Source organism: Polistes dominula, unplaced genomic scaffold (assembly GCF_049000335.1).
Source record: "Polistes dominula isolate Pdom_NZ unplaced genomic scaffold, Pdom_raw_medaka contig_16, whole genome shotgun sequence".
NCBI classification, from domain to species: Eukaryota; Metazoa; Arthropoda; class Insecta; order Hymenoptera; family Vespidae; genus Polistes; species Polistes dominula.
This window is the reverse complement of record NW_028301040.1, coordinates 4314934-4330923: the sequence shown is the minus strand read 5'-3', so window position 1 is coordinate 4330923 and position 15990 is coordinate 4314934. Positions and strand designations below refer to the sequence as shown.

At 33.3% G+C, this 15990-nt stretch overlaps 2 protein-coding genes across 5 annotated transcripts in view; both read right to left on the bottom strand.

Annotated features, from left to right (window-relative positions):
• Positions 1–305: 305 nt before the first annotated feature.
• On the bottom strand, positions 306–1988 carry LOC107064864 (histone H2A). The gene is made up of 3 exons (XM_015318011.2): positions 1778–1988; positions 1400–1607; positions 306–850 (listed from the first exon to the last, which is right to left on the bottom strand). Exons 1-3 carry the CDS (start codon positions 1797–1799, stop codon positions 673–675), a joined length of 408 nt encoding a protein of 135 aa, XP_015173497.1. The 5' UTR covers positions 1800–1988; the 3' UTR covers positions 306–672.
• A 1028-nt stretch (positions 1989–3016) lies between these two features.
• Positions 3017–15990, bottom strand: part of px (MAP7 domain-containing protein plexus) — a 93737-nt gene continuing 80763 nt past the window's right edge. For all 4 annotated transcript variants that reach the window (XM_089174617.1, XM_089174619.1, XM_089174620.1 and 1 more), the window contains exons 9-16: positions 14130–14380; positions 13018–13268; positions 12735–12887; positions 12413–12561; positions 6202–9018; positions 5899–6105; positions 5442–5825; positions 3017–5182 (exon numbers count right to left, since the gene is read on the bottom strand). In XM_089174617.1, the coding sequence (XP_089030743.1) occupies positions 4983–5182; positions 5442–5825; positions 5899–6105; positions 6202–9018; positions 12413–12561; positions 12735–12887; positions 13018–13268; positions 14130–14380 (4412 nt within the window). In that variant the 3' untranslated portion in view covers positions 3017–4982. The remainder of the gene's footprint in view (positions 5183–5441; positions 5826–5898; positions 6106–6201; positions 9019–12412; positions 12562–12734; positions 12888–13017; positions 13269–14129; positions 14381–15990) is intronic.

Below are 15990 nucleotides of genomic sequence, written 5' to 3'. Positions count from 1 at the left end.
TGTTTTCGTATATATATATACATATGTATGTATGCAAATTAAATGTATATTAACAAATACAGAACGAATAATTACTTCATTTTAGTATATTATATAAAAGCATTATAAAATTAAATATATATAATTAGTTTTATTGTAATTATTAGATTCTATTTATGAAACCAATTATAAAAAGTATATTATAAAGTATATTCTCTCTCTCTCTCTCTCTAAAAATATTATATAAAATAATTGAATATCAAAATCTTTTAAAATATTTTATCATAGTTATTACATTTTATTTATGAAAACAAATTGAAAATATATAAAGTGAAGATTTGTCATTATTTATTTTCACATAAGATGTCTACATTCAACAAAAATTAATTTAACATAGATTATTATTATTACTATTATTATTATTAATATAATTATAATTATTATTATTATTAAAATGGGATCTTATGTATTATTTATTTATATAATGAAAACAAATATAAAAAAGGTAAACACAAAGTAGGTTTAAAAATTGGAAAGTAACGCAGAATTAAGACTGTACGTTACATTGTCAGTATAGAAGATTCAAATGTATTCAATTGACACAATGTTATTAAGATAAACTGTGCCTGTGAACATTTCAGGTTTCCGGAATAAGACGCATTCCTAAGATATTTTATATAATAAATGTTTAATCTAATATTCTTGGGAAGCTTTGTCACCCTTTCCGGCTCCACCAGTACCAGTCTTTTTCGGTAAAAGAACTGCTTGAATATTAGGTAAAACACCGCCTTGAGCGATAGTAACACCTGACAATAACTTGTTCAATTCTTCGTCATTACGAATAGCTAGCTGTAGATGACGTGGAATGATTCTGAAAAATAAAAATCAAATATATAAAATAATAATTCTTTGATCTTATGAGATACATAATTTAGTTAAAGTTATGTTATAATAACTGTTTACTCACACAGGGCCAGAAAGTATAGTTTGTGAAATTATATTAAAAACATCAAAGAAAAGAAATTTTAATTCAAGTTCATGAGACTTTGCTGAGATTACATCTTCAAAAATATTGTATCAATTAAAGAACATTGCTAAGGTATATGTATTTATAAAATTGTTAAATAAATATATATACATATAAATACGTGTATAATATACATTAATCTTATAGTAAAATTACCACCCTTATTAACAATAAGATAAAGTAATAGTTTACTTTTTTTTCCTTTTTCTGTAGAAAATGAATTAAAACATAAGAAAATGATTTAAAAAAAAAAGAAAAAAAACATGGAGTACTCTAAGAAAAGAATAAGAGAAACGATAATATAGGAAGATAGAAAAGAGTTAGAATATAGAAAATGTGAAATAGAGGGAGCGAGGGAGAAGAAACAATTATATGCAATAATTTTCGGCGGACCTGGTTTTTTTGTTGTCTCTTGCGGCATTTCCAGCCAACTCGAGTACTTCAGCCGCTAAATATTCCATCACAGCGGCGAGATATACAGGAGCACCGGCACCGACGCGTTCAGCATAATTTCCTTTTCTTAAAAGTCGATGGATTCTTCCGACCGGGAACTGTAGCCCTGCCCTACTGCTACGGGTCTTTGCCTTTCCCTTAGTTTTTCCTAGTAAAATGAAATTATTTCACTTCTAAATTAATCTAATTAATCCATTAATTTCTCATCCCTTATTAAGGAAAGATAAAAGAAAGAAAAGATAACATGCAAATGAATGAGATGAGAAAGTTATAAAACGTTACACGTTATTATGTGTTTTATTGAAGGCGTATACTTACCACCCTTTCCACGACCCGACATTTTTTCACTTTATTTAAGATGATTTCAATCTAAATCACAAGAAAAATGACAGCAAATGCTCGATGAACTTTTTCGAATTACTATGAATCTACTATAAGACTACTTGTACACGATTAGACTGCTAGAGAAAGAATGAGAAACCGTTGCAACTCGTTAAAACTACGACGACAAAAGAGATACGCTGCAGGACGTCAGATTTTTTGGCGGCGACTGTTGGGTCGGTGTTCATTTGCGCGGGAAGACGCTACCGATCGGAAACTGCTAAACAAGCAACCAATAGGAACGCAACAAATGTTCCTACTTGTTTTTATCTTTCCTATATCTTTGTTTATCAATCCGTTTCGTTATAGAAACAAATTTGTAAATTTATTTTATTTCTTTAAATTTGAATTTTCATTTGTTTGTAAATATATTTTTCAAATGTTTTCAATTAATTCTTATTTGTAACAACTATTCGTTTGGCGTCGAGGCTAAAATCGATCGAAGCGCCATCATATCGATTGTAACGAGAATTAAGTGTAAGATATAACATGAAAAATTAATTTTGTGAATGATTATCGTTAAAATTTTAATTGTTTATCTTTGTAAACTTTATTATCGTTAATAATGTCTTAACAATAATAAAATTATTATCACTTAATGAAGTATTTGTGTTGTAAAAATTGTGGCGGGAAAATGGTTGCAGAGTATGTAACTTAATCTATCGAAGGAACCTGTTTTCTTTAAATCAATAACTGTTCTTCGGTGGGAAGAGAATGCGTGAGATTTTCAACGGTATAATTCTAAAGGTCTAGAGTTTTCTATGGAACTATTTAAATCTGGATTCTTCTATTGTATGGTCATGATACGTTTAAGCAATTTGGAAAGGTAAGTTAAATTTATTTTTAAAGAATAACGAATATCCTCAAAGAAATATTAGGGGAATCCTTTGAACTATGAATTTTCGCGCCAAAAAATTTGAATTTGTTTTATAGCATAAATCAACTTGTACGTACACTTAACTTATTATATTAATTAATATTTGTTTAACACAGAAATGTTTCAATGAAAAATATTTATTTATTAAATATTCATTCTGATTAAAAACAAAAAAATACAACACGATATATAACAAAACTTTTTTTATAAGATTAATTCCATAAAGATATTGTTTCTAAACAAAATGTGTGTTGATACAAGGAAAATGTGTAATGGGTGATAATAAAGCACACAATAAATTCGTGTTTTCAACAATTTACTCCTAGGCTCGTCCTGGCCAGACTGAGACCGATAGACGCTTTTGGTCTCTTTCTGTTATATAATACATAAAAATAATGATATTTACAAATGTAGGATAATGTTAGGCACTCAATAAACAAAACAATGAAATTATAAACGATCGTCTTATTATATATTTTGAGGGTTACGGTTTTATGATCAATTGATGCACTCAGAGAGCAGAGCTAGATAAGTTAAGGATACCAAAGTCAATTGGAGGGGATAAGGGTTTTAATTATGACGTGTTGTTAAATAAAAATATTTTTTTTCTTCGTCTGCTTTTGCAATTTTTTAATCACATTCAAATAGTCATTTGAGACATGTCCGATTAGTGTGAACGCGGAATGTTGGATTATCGGGTAATCAAGCATTTTATTTTATTTTATTTTATTTTTTGTGGAATGTGCTCGCACAAAGTCTCACGTTCTTTCTTTCCTTTTAAATTAAGTCACTTTACCTAAGTACCTCGTGGTTGTATTATGTTAACTTTCATCGTATTCGCTGGCCTTCAAGTTATATATATACCATAACTCGTGGACATCGAAAGGAAGGAGTTTTGAAGTACGCTGATTTTTTAAATCAAACGCATTTCCATTTTGTATTCTATGAATGTCCGCGGACTAGAAGTTATCGTGAACTTTTATTAAATTAAAATTGACCGCGTGATACTATTTCCTGAACGTTTCTCATTATTATTATTATTATTATTATTATTATTATTATTATTATTATTATTATTATTATTATTCTATTATTATTAATATTATTAATATTATAATTATTATTATTATTGTTATAATTATTATAATTATAATTATTATTATTATTATATTATTATTATTAATATTATTAATATTATTATTATAATTATTATTATTATTGTTATTATCTAATTCATTGTGATCGCAGTCTATTTGATATATTAACTTAATTAATATGGTAAAATTTTATCTATCACCACGCACGTGATATTTATTGTTTAAATTGTACAAAAAAAAAAAAAAGAACAAAAAAACAGTGAAAATAATACAAAAAAAAGAAACCCAAAAGAAGATTAAAGTCACGATCTACACTTGCAATGATTTATTTTTTTTTTATTTTTTTATTTTTTATTTTTTATTGACATCACCAACTAGTCAGGTGAACGAGTATATGTCCTTCGATCCTATGTCCCATTTTTGATCCATCATCGCTACTACATGTTTTTATTTTTATTTTCTCTCTCTTTCTCTCTTTCTCTCTCCATCATTACTGTTTTCGATTTAACTCGACATTAAAGTCCACATTACTCAGAATAAAATAAGTTACACGATTTATCTATTTCTCATTAAAATAGTATGTGTGGTACAAATTATAATTATTTATAGTAGAGTGGAATAAGAGCCGTTAGCCAGAACTATAGAAAATACTAGAATTTTTTTCAAGTTCTTTTCTTTTTTCTTTTTCTTGATATTTTTAAGCTTGCATATTCTTTTCAGTTTTTGTATTTTGTTCTCTAGTTCTTTTTTTTCCGTTTTCTTGTTCTTTTATTTTTCTTCAATATATATATATATATATATAGATCATTTTACACACGCTGATATGGATTCTTTGCTAGAATAAAATGTTAATTTATCTGCCCTTAAATACAAATGTTTCTTTTTTTGAAAATTGTTCTTTAGTCGAATACACCCTTTGGATAAACGACTACAATGATGCCGCGTGTGATTTATTTTTTATCAAGGATTCCGCATTGATTAGTCGAATTTTTATCGTGAAACGAGACTTAAAATTTCTAAAATTTTGGTCAATGTAACCCTTCTGCTTATTTCTCTTTATATTTATCTACATACTACACAATTTGTAAGGTATGTCGAATGCCAACGGCCCTTAACCCGCCGATAATATCACAGATGAATGAGTTTCCGTGTTGTGCGTCATACATCGCTACCTAAGAGTCCTAACAAGTGCATTCATTCTCTCGATTTTTTCACTTAGCACTCGTTTCTCAGAATCAAGTGCTGTCCTTGTTGATAAAAGTTCATATATCCTTCGCTCGAGTTGTACTGTTTCCGATCGCAATGCATTTGATTGCGCAGCCAATCTTGATGTTTCGCTCGTTAAAATTTTTCTCTCCAATACTTTTTCTAAAAAAAATAATGAACGACTGTATTTTAGTATACAAATGTATAATATTCGGAGTTGGTGCAATAATAATTACAGTTTTTCTTTTATTTAACCTCTTAAGGAACAATTTTTTTTTTTTTAACTGACAAAAAAGAATCAGTTTCGGCTAAACGTAATACAACTCCGCTCGAGTTAACTCGAGCGTGTTACTTAAGGGGTTAATTATGGAATAATAAAAGCAAATTTGAATGAATTCCTTGTAGTACGAGTTTTTGATACCTTTCGAATACTCTCTGTAGGCCAGCATGATGTCTTCGATACCATTCCACCTTGGCTTCTCTTTCTTTTCGCTATGTTCATCGGTATTTTCAGAAATGTCTATGACTTTGCTGTATTGCTTAACGCCATTTTCGCCAGGCATAGGAAAACTTGGATAATACATAGAAACGATATTCGGTACCAGAGGTGGAAGAGGAGGTGGTCGTTCCGGAACATGCTTAACTTTTACTTTATCCAAAAGTCTCATCTTCTGAGGTGGCTTCGGCAAAGGTGGAGGATCTTTCGAGTAGACTTTAGCAATTCTTTCGCAATAAACGGTCACAGAATTCGTGCTCTTTCGTTTCTTACGATCCTGCAGAACATATTGCCACGTCGCTTCGGCTTCTGAAATTGTTATTTCATGAAAAACTAATAAAAAGAAATTAGATTTTCAAAGGATATAAATTGAATTACTTACCGTCTCGTTTGTGCGGTGGCATAACATTGAGACCTATCGTTCTAAGGAAACCAACTTTTGGTTCGAAATCCGGCGAATGTAATAGGACATCCGGATGTTCACGTGGAATCGGTAACACCGATTCGATTGTAGTTTCGGTTTCGAGAGGTGGTTCCGGTGGATCTGGATTTAGTCTGTATCTCTTTTCAACTTTGCACAACTCGATTTCTACAAAAACGATAAAATAGTTATTGTTAGTTTTATTAGAAAAATAAAGAAGATTTAAACTGTTATCAAAGTTAGAGTTACATTTAAATGACTTACCGTTTCTGGTACTTAAAGTTGTTAGTCCAAACATGGCAAGGAAGGACAACTTCTTGCAGGAATATTGCAGCTTTGCTGGGGGACCCTTAATAATCCAAAGGTCCATCTCCTTGTTGTCTTCCTCGCCTTCTGAATCGGAACTACAAGTAATCCCAGCGTTTCTATCTCTTTTTCTTTTCCGTCGCTTTTCAGCCAAATCCAACGACGATGTCAATTCTTTTGGTTTTTCCGGTATGGCGAAAGATTGCTCGTTGTTACTAGCCGTCTCCTGTTTGGCCAAAGCCTTACTCACATCGGGCACGTTCAGTACAGCTGGTTCGCACTTCACGGAAATCTCAGTCAAATTATTGCACTTGTCGGTAAAACAAAACGCAGTTTTTAGCTCGTTGTTCGAAAAATTCAAAAGTTTTTCTTGATATTTTGGTATCTGGAGGAGAACGTTTGAAACGTTTTGACATGTTCGTAATACCTCCTCAGACTTGATGCTTTGCATTAAGTGACTCGTATCAATAGGCTTCTGCGCGATCTCGCTTATACTGAACTTAAAACTCGGTTGAAACGGTAATGTGGACATTATGTTCGGGTCATTTTGAGATTTTTGCTGTTCAACATCAGGTCTGTTATACTCTTGTTTCTCATTTTGATTGAATTCCGCCGGATGAAAAGGTAAAATCGGCAGTCCCTTTCCCTGTTCATAGTTCAAATGTGGAACTAGGGGTTTCTCCTGTAAAATATTTGATACTATGTGATTCTGTTTCGTTGGTTGTTGCTGTTGTTGTTGCTGTTGTTGTTGCTGTTGTTGTTGCTGTTGCTGATGTTGTTGTTGTTGCTGTTGATGGTGATGTTGCTGTTGTTGTTGCTGCTGCTGCTGTTGTTGCTGCTGCTGCTGTTGCTGTTGTTGTGGTTGTTGTTGTTGCTGCTGCTGCTGTTGCTGCTGCTGTTGTTGTTGCTGCTGTTGTTGTTGCTGCTGTTGTTGCTGCTGTTGTTGCTGCTGTTGTTGTTGTATTTGCTGTTGTTGTTGTTGCTGTTGTTGCTGCTGCAGCTGTTGTTTGCTGTGAATCTCAGTTGTATTTTTTTCGTTACTCGCATTGTGTTTGTTCTCCTTAACAACGACAACATCCATGTTACTTTTATGATGAGTATTTGTATGATTACTAATTTTTGGAGTGTTGGATGCAACACAGTTACCGTTGCCATAACTATTACTCATCTGGATTTGAACTTTATCATTGGATGTACAATTAACTAGACTCAACGGCGCACTCTCGTTTCTCGGTGGTAAGAGTTGCGTCGTTTGTTGATACTCTCCAATAGAATAGGAATTTTGTTGTTTGCTATTGTTCATATTGTTAACAATGTTTACGTTATTATTTGTGATATTTCCACCGTTACCGCTCAACGATTGTATGCTCATTTTGTTCGACGAATGATGCTGATGTTGATGCGTCGGTGTTGAAAAATGCGGTGGCTTGTATATATTCGACAAATGAGGAGGGACAGGTATGTGGGGATGATGGAATTGAGGTGAGTAAGAAATTGGTTGGGAGATCGTTTGTTGAAGATTCGCCGGTTTGCCGTTATCCAATGATGAATTTTCTTGCACCTGTAGTTGACTAACAACAGACGCAGATGTTGTAGATGTGCCTGCTGATTTCAACGTCGGTTCCTGATGATTTATTTGATTAGCTATACTGTGATTGTGACAGTTTATCGTTGGTCTCTGCTGTGGTTTCACACTAGACCGGAAGGAATCCTCAAATGGTCTGACAAAGGCTGGCTGTATCGTCGTTGAAGAGCTCGTAGTTGTTGTGGTCGTGGACGGTACAGTGGTGGTCGTAATTGAAGTTGTGGTCGTTGTTATGCTCGGTGTACTAGTCGTGGTGTTCGTTGTCGACGCTACCTCCTTGTTTCTAGGTATATGAACACTGTGCAGCAATGGTGGAGACTTGCGCGTCAAGGATACATGATTCATGGAATTCAAGGAGGACGGTGCTGCACCTGGTGTAGGTAAAGTGTGAGTTGCGTGAGTTGTCATTGTATTATTGTTCGATAAGGAATTAATAGTAGTGGTGCAGTTGGTGTTATTACTCGAACGTTGCTGATGCTGCACCGATTGTTGGGTTTGCTGTTGATGCTGTTGTTGATAATATATAGAACTTGTGACCGTGGTCGTCGCGCTACTCATTATCGTGGCTGTATGTTGACTAGAATGAATGGTACTCGACGGCACTGGAGGAAGGTGGAGAGAAGGTATAGAGATGATAGGTGCCAGGGGCATACTTAGTGGCGGTGGTGGCCCTATTACTCCTGCAGTTAAGGATGAAATTGGAGGTATCGAAGGTATAGGAGGTGGACCGATCGGCGCTGTGCTAATCGCCGGAGGAGGTGGTCCAAGATTAAGGGGAGTTAACGTGCTTCCAAGAGGAGGTGGGATTGGAGCGGAACTAACAGAACATATGGAAGCAGAGCCCAGAGATGATGGCCCAATTGGTGCGGCTGGGCTTGGAAAGGGTGGCAAACGAGAATGGTAGATGCTCGCTGCTGCTGCTGCTGCTGCCGCTGCTGCTACTGCTGAAGGATCTGATACTGATGGAGGTGGTGGTGGTGGTTGCGGCTGTGCTTGAGGAGCTGTTGCTTGTACCGTCGACGATGACTCGTCTTTTCTTGACTGATGATGACTACTGCTACCAGGAACAATGCCATTATTGTTGCTTGCATTATTACTGTTTGCACTGTTACTATTCGGTCTGTCTCTGCTGCTCTCCCGTTCACGCTCCCTCTCGCTATGCATCTGAGCCGCTATGGTCGGCTTCCTAGCTGGAACAAATCCCGAACACAGTGCTTGGTAACCCTCCATTCGTCTACCGTTTTATGCTTGAATCTAATTGATCGACCGATTGCCGATTATTTTTTATTAAGTCGCGATAAGAGTCCTAGGTAGTTTGCTTTTTATTCCAAATATTTTTTTTTAAATACGCGAGGAGAAGCCGTTAATAATAATATTCATCTTTAATATATACGATCGATGTATTTTGCTTTTGTTATTTGTTCTATTAAGGCAAAAGTTATATAACATAATTCAGAAGTTTCGCTAGCGCTGTTAGAAACGAGGTCAAATTTAGACTTATTTGTCAAGAAGACGGTACACGATGGTCGAGAGGGTAAAACGCTATATCCTTTTTATGGTACTGCACATTGTTCGTTTATTTCAACTTACCTTAGCGATCCATATTCTCTTTCATTGCTATGGAAGATATTTGAATCTATTCGCTTCAAAGTATTGGGGATGATTTCCGTTAACGATTATTTACAATAAAGATATCTAAAATTACGAATAAATAAAACTATCTAATACGCTGATTATAAAGGTGACGATCGCTAGTCACCATAGTTTAGCCAAGATTAAAAAAGCAATGCCAATGTATTTTTTTATGGATAATGGTGATGACGCACTAATTAACCGATTAAATCCGAATGACAAGAAGTGCATTAACTAACATTATTCGAATCTTCCCCAAAACTGTTTCAGAAAATGATGCGAGGGTCAAGAATTCCAAGTACAATCAGAATTTTGATCAAATTTTTTGCAATGTTTATTTTTCAATTGTAGTCCAAATATACATGTTTACATAATAAATTATATAAAAATGGTATAATTTTGACAAAAGAATATGTGTGATAAAGTTATATACATCGGTGGATTCAGTCAGTATTAGGAGCAACGTGTTTAACTACAATTAAGGGAAATTATTTCGACATTTAGCGATTATTTGCAAAAATTTCTAAAACAGTTGCGGGAACTAATACGCAAGAGTGCATTGCGCCTGAAAAAGTATACATATACATATATAATATGGAGCTTATTGATTAATCAATCGGTATTTTGTCTAATTGTCTCTTGGCACGTATTACAACAAATGCCCTGCTACCTAATTTAAACGAATTAAACATTTCTCGACAAAGGTACATCACCAGATTAGTTAAAAAAAAAAAAAAAAAAAATACGAGACTATACGAGCATCGACCATCGGAATATACGAGCAAATATTAAATAAAAAAAAAAAAAAAAAAAAAAAAAAAAAACAGAACAATAAACATTAAGAAAGAAAAAAAAACAAAACAAAAATAAATTAACAACTTACGAAAACTGATGTTACACCACCGATCATTATTTTCGTATTCGTACGTCAAATTTTTTTCATGATTTAGAATTAATAATTATTATAAGAATTTTCTCGAATATATATTTCTATATAAAGATTTTCTAATATGGGACAAAAAAAAACAAAAAATTATAAATTTGATTAATAGAAAAACAATGTTTAGCATATATAAAAGCAAGACGACAAAAAAAAAAATATTATCAGGTAAAATAATCCTAACGCGCGATAACATTAATCTTTTCTTCTTCTTCATCTTCATCTTCTTCTTTCTTTGAACGATAATGAAGAATTCAACAAAAATCAGCCCTTCTTCGATAGGCGTGCACTCTTATGTTTAAGTTTCGCCATTAGCGACGTTTAATATAACTATAAAACGATTAATTATATATAACGAACCTGTAATTGTACATTCAGAGGTCTTATTCGAGTACTACAAAGTGATTTTTTTGGAACATGATATAGACAGTAGGTAACGGCCGACCGAAGGCCGACTTAGGTATCCGTCTTGACATTTAAATTAAACTTAGCCAAAGTTAGCGGACAAAATGTATATGGATAAAGTCTGACTTCGGTCTGCAGTGATAACTGAACAATTTCGCTAAATCGGGCCTTAAGAAATTGATCGCGTTTCAGTCAATCCCAACCCATTTAAAATTGTGTAAAGGTCAGGCAGAAGATGATTTTTTTTGCGCTCTCTTTCGCAAAGAAACGAAGAACAAAAGAATAAAATATGATATTTCTAAAATTTACACTAAAAACGATATCGAGAGAAATCAGGGGCCATCTAAAGGTTAAAACTGTTTTTTTTTTAATGAATTTTTTTTGTGAAAAACATTTTTTGATGAATTTTAACATAAAAAAAAAAAAGAAAAAGAAAGGATATAATATTAATTAAAAAATAAAATAAAAATTAAAAAACGAACATTAGATTTAACTGGGGGATGATCGTCGAGACTGTATATGTGTGTGTGTGTGTGCGCTTACCTAAAAAATATCAATCTAAATCTCCATATAAGAAACAATTAACTATGACTATATTATTTTCTTTTATTTTTCTCGTTTAATTATATTTATATATCTAGATTAAAATTAGAAGCGTAGTATGTTTTCTTTTTCCTCGTTTCTTTCTGAAACTTCTGTCACAGTCAAATGTATTCTACAACGACTTCTCCTCGCTTAGATTCGTCAGTTTCTTCTTCATTGAATAATTTCTTTTCTTTACGCACGATTAAATTTTATTTTATTTTTATTTATTTGTTTTTTCTTCTTCTTTTGTTTCGCAGTATATATATAGGACTTTATTTTTCGTTCTTTTTTTTTTTTTTTATTATTCTTCTTTCATCATTTACTCGATAATTCTTGTACTACGTTATACTAACAAAAATTCTTCTTAAAATTGATAGAACGATCGCTTGGCACCGATATATTATACTTTATGTAATATATTTTTCTTTTCTTCAATAATATTAATCAAAATGTTAAAATAAATTAGAATAATAAAGTGAATGTTTGAAAGGATATGACTCCACAGTTTTTTTGAACACCTACGATGATGATGATGATGATGATGATGATGATGATGATGTTTTAGAGACAATAAACAAAAATTAAAAACAAAAAAAAAGAACGAAAACTAAAACAAAAAGAAAACGAGAAGAAACATTGATATATTCGATGATCGTTAAACGCGGTTAGGCTTGGGATTAGAAGAAGAGAATGATAGAAAATAGTTTAACAAAGATAGAAAGATTAAGATTATTATACCAGAGAGGAAATTGGATATAAAGTTAAGCATGTAAGGCGAAAGAGAGTAAGTCGCGCAATATTTTTGAAAAGGGGTCGGAGTTTTGGGATTGTTAAGGGTTAGGATCGTATGTTCGTGTTGTTTGTTCATACTGTTCCTTATTTTTGTTCATAGTTATCAATCTATAGTAGCGCCAACGACGAAAAGAGAGGTGTTATCACGCGTTTAATGAGCGGATCTTGGCGATTTCGCGTGACGCTTTCTTTTTAATGAAAGGCTGTGGGGGGTGGAGCGACTCGCTCACCTGCAGTATCGGTGGATGCAGGTGTAGGTGCGGGTACCGGGGCAGAGGAAGCTGTATTTCTTGCCGCTCTTCTCCTCTCTTCCTCCTCTCGTATAGCAGCTTGCTGTTCTCGTGCTTGTCTCAGCCTGTGTTCCTCTTCCAATTTCAGCCTGAAACGAGAAACATTGCTTCGTTAAATTTCAAGAAGGTTTCTTAGAGACACCTTTCGTTTTCAACGAGATTTTGATTAAGGAAACGAGACGTAGTAGTTGATGATAGTAGTAGAAGCAGTAGTAGTAGTCGCACTCTCAGAGTGATGAGAGTGGTTCTTTTTTTTACTTACCGCTCGTGCATCACAGGTGACATCAGTCCCAGCGAAGCAGGTGGGAGCATGTCTGGACTGTATCTTAACCCATAAAGGGGATACGATGGCAATCCAGGAAATAACGGTGGTCTCAACATACCGCATCGTTCCAAATACAATTGTTCTTCTAACCTGTGAACAATGAAAATCAATTATTTCAATATTTTATTTATTTTTCTCATTGATATAAATTATTATTATTGACTTTTCTACAAAATCGATAGAATATTATTATCGGGTTAATTTTGATAAAGGTATTTACCTATAAGCGTGCTGCAGATGTGGTGGTGGATAGAGACCATGGTGATAAGGGTTATAAGCAGCAGGATCCAAAGCAAAGGCAGGTGGAGCATGGGCAGCATGATGTTCAGGTCGATAGGGTTGAAAACCGGAACGAGCCAACAATTCGGAAGTTGTTGCAGTCACGCTATGTTTGCTAGTTTCAGTAGGTCTGGCAGTCGTCGTGTACAAAGAAGGAACCTCTTCCGGCCTTCGTTCGTGGGACGTTCGTTCCTGTAAATTCAATTATATTTATTATTAATTCAATATATTATATTCAACTAAAGATATACATTATATTCAATAGATTTTCAATATTTAAAATGCAATGTTTCTTTTTCTAATAACTCAAAGAGATTTTCCCAGACAAATAAAACAAACAAACCAAAAAAAAAAAAAAAAAAACTGAAGGGAAAAGGAAAATGAAGCTTTGATCTTTCGATTATACCAAATCCGAGCTTCCTTCTTACTCTCTCATTCCAGCAGAATGAACGTTTTCTTCATATTGGGTCATGATTGAAGATTCTCTTTCACTATCTTATATACTTCTCGTCAAAAGACTTTTCGATTTTACATTCTTTTCCTCTAACTCTTTCTTAAAGAATATTGAATTTCATAGGAAAAATGATCTCGTTCGATCTTAGAAAAATGTAACCTTTGCAATATTTTTCATTCCTTGTATAAAGATTTTTTCGAAGAATATTAAAAACTCCTCTTTTACTTACTTCTTATCTACTTTCTATTAAAAATTCATTTAAAGTGCTGCTTTATATCCAAACTAGCAAAAGGGAAATAAATTCTTTAACCTTTACAGAAGTATATAACATTGGCCATTGTGCAAAGAACTCGATGACGACGACGACAAAGCACTTTCTCGTCGTCGTCGTCGTCGTCGTAAGTTACACTCAGAGTAGTACGTTCACTTTAAACCAGAAAGAAAGAAAAAGAAAAAAAGGGATAAGAAGAAGAATGGACGGAAGTAAGTGTTGTAAAAGAAAAAGGAAAAAAGAAAGAGAGAGAGAGAGAGGGAGAGAGAGAGAGAGAAAAAGATAATGAAAAGAAAAGAGTGGAAGGTCGTAAGAAGCGATCACTCACCTTGGCAGGAGAAGGACCTCTGACCAAAGGAGGTGGAGCCCGATTCTTGGGACTGGCACGAGGTTCCTCTTCTTGAGGAGCCGGTCCTGCTTGTTTCGCTAGGTTTCTCAAAGCCGCGGCGAAACTTCTGTTATTCTGTTGACCACCTGGCCCGGGTCCCGGAGTATGACCCTGAGGTAGAACGCCGGAACTGGGTCTGTGGGATTTGCCAATAGACGTTGGCTGTGCTTTGGTACTGGCTGGCTGGAGACCTGAAAGAAATCCTTAGGTCAATCACGAGGTCACTGTTATATACGTTACTGCTGTTCTTTTTAGAAAGGAATATATATATATATATATATGTATACATGTATAACTAGTATAGAAAAAAAATTTATAACGTCACTTTATCCACAATCAATTTATTTTTTTTCTATAAGAAATAATTTAACTGATTGTTAAATAATTAAGAATCGTTAACGCAAAGTTATAAACACGTGCATATGTATGATGTACGTATGTATGTATTATAAATACTTATACAGTGAAATTGCTTTTCAACGGAAATTGAACGCTTACAGCGTGTCCATTAAAATTATTACTACTTTCAAAGAAATTGGTTAACCGCAATTACTCTACGGATACAAATGAAGATAAACGATGTTACGTAAAAAAAAAAAAAAAAAAAAATAACTAATAACAAAAAAAAAATAAGAAGGAAATTATTTATTCTAACAGAGATGATCATACATACATACACACATCTATATATATATATATAAATGAGCGTGCAACACGTTTTGTTCGATTGACGATAAAATTACGATACCAGGATATGTCTTTGAAATTCTAAAAAGAATAATACATGCAATTGATATTTGCTCAAGGTAATAGCCTTGTAAATAATACGATAAGTAATCGATCGATATCAATTTACATATGTGTATTTTTTATTCTGATCAATAACTGTCGATAAGATTGCTAATGAAAAATATATATGTGTGTGTGTTACCAAGTACAAGTTTTTTATATAAATCCAATACAATTACAGAGAGAAAGAAAGAGAGAGAGAGACGACGACGACGAAGACTTAGTAAAATTTTAATTATTCAATTTTGCATGTAAACACGCTCGTCTTAGATTTTATTGACGTATAAGAATAATGAGAAAATTATTTATTATGAATGTATATGTATATGTATGTCTAGTATTATAGACGACGAGTAAAGTTACGGTGTGTTCGGTCACGATCGAGGATTATATATGAATTTCTTGCGAGATCGTAGGTCGAGTTTGTGTTGACGCGACCCGCCAAAGAGGTCAACCGGTCGAGGTCGCCATTGTCGATGATTAATTGGAGAACGAGCGTTGTGAGGTAACGAGAGAACAAAAAGAAAAAAACAAATTAATACGTTGAATAAAAGAAAAAGAAAAATACGAGGAGAATAATAAATAAAAAGAAAAAAAGAAAAAAAGAAAAAAGAAAAAAAGAAAAAAAGAAAAAAAAAGGAGATCAAGAGTTGACAATTATCGTTGATCATGGCAAACGATTTTTCTTAAGTTAACATTGAAGTCTTTGAAAATAAAAATAAAAATAAAAAAAAAAATAAAAAAAAAGGAAGAGGTGAAAAAAAAAATAAAAATAAAAAATTAAAACATGCTACTCGTTATGGAATGAATGATAATGCATAAGAGAAGGAATAATCCAAATGGTGTATAGTATAGGCGTTAATGGATCGACGATAAAATGTCGGCGGTGTCACGCGTGCGTGAACGTTTCATTAATTTGTATGACTTTAACATAAATTAATTGCCACCAAGAGGACGGCTAGCGCTCGTTATACGCACCAGACAGGGATTAGTTATGAACAAATGTATTCGG